The sequence below is a fragment of the Tinamus guttatus genome, unplaced genomic scaffold (genome assembly GCF_059628265.1).
Source record: "Tinamus guttatus ecotype Peru unplaced genomic scaffold, ASM5962826v1 Tinamus_guttatus_pri_ptg000340l, whole genome shotgun sequence".
NCBI lineage: Eukaryota > Metazoa > Chordata > Aves > Tinamiformes > Tinamidae > Tinamus > Tinamus guttatus.
Window position 1 is genome coordinate 302,501 of NW_028288874.1, and position 5,000 is coordinate 307,500.

Here is a 5,000-nt window from a genome sequence, read left to right on the forward strand (position 1 = left end):
AAGTGTACTCTTTAAAACAGATTATGTTTTTTCTGCCTGTATTTCTTGACTTTGATAGACTCCGATTTTCATCGATAGTCCAGCATTTCGTCTTCAAATATTAATATATCCTTTTCATATTTGTGAGAATGTGCATGTACAAAGGTTGCCATCACATTTAACATAAAGGAGTATCTCGTATTATAAGTGCAGTGTATAAGGATAGGATACTTAGGATACTGTAAGTACTATGATATCTGACATCCCAAGTGTACAAAACTGGACCTGCCTGAGACAATATTTCTGCTTATGTGAAGCCACAGGACTGGGGCCACATACAGCACTGTGGAGTGACTGGGGGCAGGCACTGACTTTTCAGTGCCCATCTCATTCTGAGTGACAGTACGGGAGACATACAACATTGCATTCCCAAAAGATGTTAAACAAAAACCAGCTTAAAGGTACTTAAGTTTGTTGCCTAAAACAGCATTTGGATTTTATTTTTAACAGTAACAAAATTTTATTTATGTCTCCAGTAATAATTTAATTCTTTAAAGTTCTCAGATTCTTTTTACAATTACTTTTTACCACTACAGAGTCCACTGAACTTCAGGTCTTTCAAAGTGAGTTTCCTTTTAATACCTGTAAATCTATCAGAAAAAGATATTCTCTCTAGTTTCAGTTTCAAGGCAATGATTTGGACACTTATAGGTGTACTTTGTTTAGTGTCACCTATGGTGTAGATTGGATAGATTTTGTACAAGATAGCATTACTTTTAAAGAAACATACAATTTGACAAGCTATTGCATTTTACCTTCATTTTATTGCCATATTTTTCATCACACTCATTGTTTTCCAACTGTCACTAAATTGTTCATTTTCTTAGTCTGCCGCATTTGTAGACCTATTTACTGTTTATAAAGCAATATGCACTTACAGGTTTTGGAGATGGCTTGGGCTCCGAGGGTCGCATGTGCAAGTGGGTCATCATCGCTTGAAGACGTTCGCGCTCTTTAGAAAGCTGTTAAGAAAGAGTGAGATCAGAAGCATTTTAGAAATGACTGATACAGCTATTTTATTGCAGTGATACATCTTATCATTGAGCCTGTCTCAGTGTAATGATTCCTGCATATAAAAGTCTATGTCAGTAGAAACTTATCTGAGAGGAAATGCAACTTTGGGCATGGAAAAAAAAAAAACTTTTATAGCCTTTCATATGTTAAAAGGTCAGAGAAAACAAATAACACTTCATCTTTTTGTCAATAAGAGAATTGAGGTCACAGTTGCCTCGACAGTAACAAGTTACTAAGACCATAAATTAGAAGGCCCATAGTGTCTCTTTAAAGTCCTGTGGACACTGTTAGCAATGGACTAGTGCCAGCAGCTGTGAAGGGGTGAAGGGTCCTCCAAGCGCAGTGCCTGCCAGGATTGTCTACACACTTCATCCTTTCCCACCGAGGTCCAGTTAGTGCCCCCTGCAATCTGCCATCATCAATCTAATTCAATAGAGTGACAGAGACCAGGCAGTGTGAAACGCTGAACTCTGCCACCGAGTCGGCATCTACACTGCACTGGGTCTCATTACAACTGATGGACCTTACTTTACTATCACTCAGACAAAGCGAAAAATGGCATAATTGGTCACACTGCAAGCTAAATCTTCAGTTGGACTGTTACATTACAGCATAGCTTTTGTAAATTGTAAACAGTTCTTAAGAAACCTTTAAACTGGCTTTAAAAAACATTATGTGTTTCTAAATCCTGTCTCTTTTTTCTTATTCAATTTTCTTATTGCACACTGGATAAATCTTTGTATTTTAAGACTCAAGCCATAAAAAACTTAAAAGAAAAACAGGAAAAAGTGCTTGCAATACATATCTCGACTCTAAAAACATCAGAACGTACAAAAAAACATTCCACATGAAAATAAGATACGAATTACTAGAAGATGCATTTTAGTGACATTGACTTTGGATAACTACAGAAGGATGACTACATTAGCTGACTCAAGGATCTCTTTGGTGTAAAACACTACCATTTTTTGGAAAGCTCTGTCATACTTCCTTGTATGGAATCAGCACCAATCAAAGCTGTACCAGTATACTGGAACTGGACTAGGCAAAACAACTTACAAGTAATTTAGAACAATGGGAAACTATCTGTGTTACCGCAGGATATGGATTTGGATATACTGGACATAATTTGGTCAGTACATCTTTAATTGAAACAACACTGGAGGCAGGAGAGGGGAAAAAGAATTCTTCTTAAGCTTTATATTATATGTATGACACTTAAGAGACGTGCTATTTGCCACGATGTAAATCCCTGAGAAAAAACCTAAGATAACATTAGCCTGTAAATCTCTTAAAATAAATTAGAGCTTTGCCTGGGTTTTAAAAAAAATCACTTCAAGGGGATAAATGATATTATTGTACTTTCTCACTGTTTTTGGTTTCCAGTGTTAAAATGCCAAAGAACCAAACACTTCCCTTGGTCTGCAAGAAGAAAAAGCATTAGGTATATTACAATGGGGAGGCAGTATGGTAAAAGGCAAGAAAGCTAAAAGTTGTTTATCTTGCCTTCTCTACCACGACATATAGAGCAAACAGGAAAAAAATCTCAGTCCCTGACTACATCCTTTGGACTCCTCTGCACCTTTCCAAACAGGATAGGACTGGAAAATGTGGATACATTGTGAACACCCACACAGATCTGGAAGAAACTGCATGGGGTGGGCGCTGATCGTGGAAGTTCTTGGCTGCTGCAGTTTATTCCAAGCCTGTGACGGAGACTACACCCTAGTAAGGGTAGTCCTAATGGTGGGAGACCCCAAAGGTATTCTGTGTTCTTCCCAAGTAGGCCAGAGCATTCCTGTATATGCACTGACCCCTAACGGTTAGAGACAGCACTGGCTCAATCAAGGGAACATCAGCTAATGCTTTTAGTTGAAGTCTGGGGAAATGCGCACGCCGGCAAAAGGGAGGTGTCAGAAGGACTTCCGGCATGTGGGACACCCTTTGGATGGGGGAAACAAGGTCAGCCCTCTTCGGAAAGATGTCTAGAGCCAGGGCAGAGGATACAGCTGGGGTCTTATGCCAGACGCCTCTGCTGTGGGAGCAGGAGGACAGGGGAATCCTTGACTGGGTCTGAGTTTACACCTTCTGCTTCTGGAACCATGCCCAGCACCAGTCAGGGCATCACTTTGGGTGGATTTGGGTGGAGATACCCCCTGCATCCCCTTCTCCTGCAGAACAGCACAGCCAAGGACCCGGCAGGGGAGGAAGGCAGAGGGGTCCTGACTCAGCGCTTCAAGAAGGGCAAGCGGCTTGGATCCACTCTTTGCTCTAGGGACCACATTTTTCATTCATGATAAATGGCACTGGGGTCTTAGTTCAAGCAAAATACAGGAGACAGTGCTGATGTTAGATAATTATTGCATAATTTATAATGTGAGAAATCTTAAAGTAAAAAAACCCACTTGTTCAGGAGTATCAACAAATTTCATGCAAGAAACATACAGCTTTAAGCCAGAATCATTAAGACAAGTGTTTTCAATTTAGTTTAAATTAATAGTAAATAAGTAATAGGATAATACATCCATGTAACAAACCTGTATTTCTAGCTGCTGAACCACTTGCATCTGCACCCGACACTGAGCAGTGCTTCTGTCATCCAATGCATGTTCATTGTTAAGGTGCCTAGTGGAGAAAGAGAGCACTAATAAGAGAGCGGTAAAATGAGGATAATTTCTCTCCGAGTCCATTTTTCTCTCCTGTGTGTATGGCTTCCATTAATTTCAAGGGGAGTTATGTGAAAAGGTCTAGTTAGAGCATGTCGTAGAGGCTACAATGCAAAATAACCAAATTGATGTTAGTTCATTTAGTTCTACAAACCGTTTCTCCCTGATGACTGCCAGATGCCCTGTTCCTATCTCCCAGATCACGTAAGGCACCTAAAAGCCAATGTAAGTGGCTATCAATATTTGGTCGTGTCACTGAGCTGCTTTGCACTCCTCGTTCGTACAGATGAAGACAGTCACCTCATAAACGATTCTTCCAAAGACAACTTGCAGCAAGCCTCTGTGAGGGGATTTGGGATTATGCCAGGTTTGCCAAACAAAACCACTCTGTGCAAGAAGGGAAAGACCTGTCTGGGGGGCTAGTCTCCATAACAAAACCACAGCCTGGACAGACCCACATGACTGTGCCCCAAATGTCTCACTAGATGCAGAGCTTTACGGAACTCATTTACTCCTTGTTTTGAAGGAGAGTGATTTCAGTTCATTCTCTCAGTGTGCTTGCTCTTGCTCCACTAAGAAAATGTGGGGATCCAGCTAAAGAGGAAATGGGGAGAGAGGAGTTTTTGCTCCTGGATGTGGCCTTGCTGGCTACTTCACCGTAGGCAAATAGGGTAGGGCCTACACTCACAGACAGTTAAAGGAACTGCATGATCTGTACCACAGAGGAAAAGGATCTTCCCCTTCTTCTTTTTGGCAGAATTTTTTGAAGACTATGTAGTTATTTGATCCCTGATCTGTGGGAAGAATTTGTTCTTCCGAAACAGTGAAAGAACAGAGGGCACCGCGTCTCACTTTTACTATAATTTGTATTGTTAATTTAAATTATGGACTGACTCACTATTTTAGAACAAAATGATAGGGTTTGCAGGTGAGCAAAATATGACAGTCAGGTTCTGCTGTTCTTGCAAAAGGCACGGCTGGGGAAAAGAGATAAGTAATTATGAGTGCTTTTGTTCACTGCTAATAAAACGGCTTGGCTCAAATTTGAAATCATATAACAGTATAACTGTAATTTGCATGGTGGTTTATGCTAAGTTCAAGCATCACCAAAGACACCAGATTTCCTTTATACATTGTCACAAAACTTGCCACTTAGTTTTTCAAGGGGATTGACCTCACTCCCCCTGTTGAATGCAAAAATCCACAATCAGTTTAAAAATTAGAATTGTTTAGAATGTGCCATTCACTCATCTTCTGAAATTTTGATTCAGAAGAGTTTTA

The 5,000-nt window shown here is 40.2% G+C and overlaps 1 protein-coding gene across 4 annotated transcripts in view; it reads right to left on the reverse strand.

The window, feature by feature from the left end:
- Positions 1 to 5,000, reverse strand: part of FOXP2 (forkhead box P2) — a 349,666-nt gene that overhangs the window by 35,919 nt on the left and 308,747 nt on the right. For 3 of the 4 annotated variants that reach the window (XM_088529739.1, XM_088529736.1, XM_088529737.1), the window contains 2 exons: positions 3,591 to 3,678; positions 918 to 1,001 (listed from right to left, as the gene is read on the reverse strand). In XM_088529739.1, the coding sequence (XP_088385865.1) occupies positions 918 to 1,001; positions 3,591 to 3,678 (172 nt within the window). Of the gene's footprint in view, positions 1 to 884; positions 1,002 to 3,590; positions 3,679 to 5,000 lie in introns of those variants that run through there. The other variant, XM_088529738.1, reaches the window with a different exon arrangement.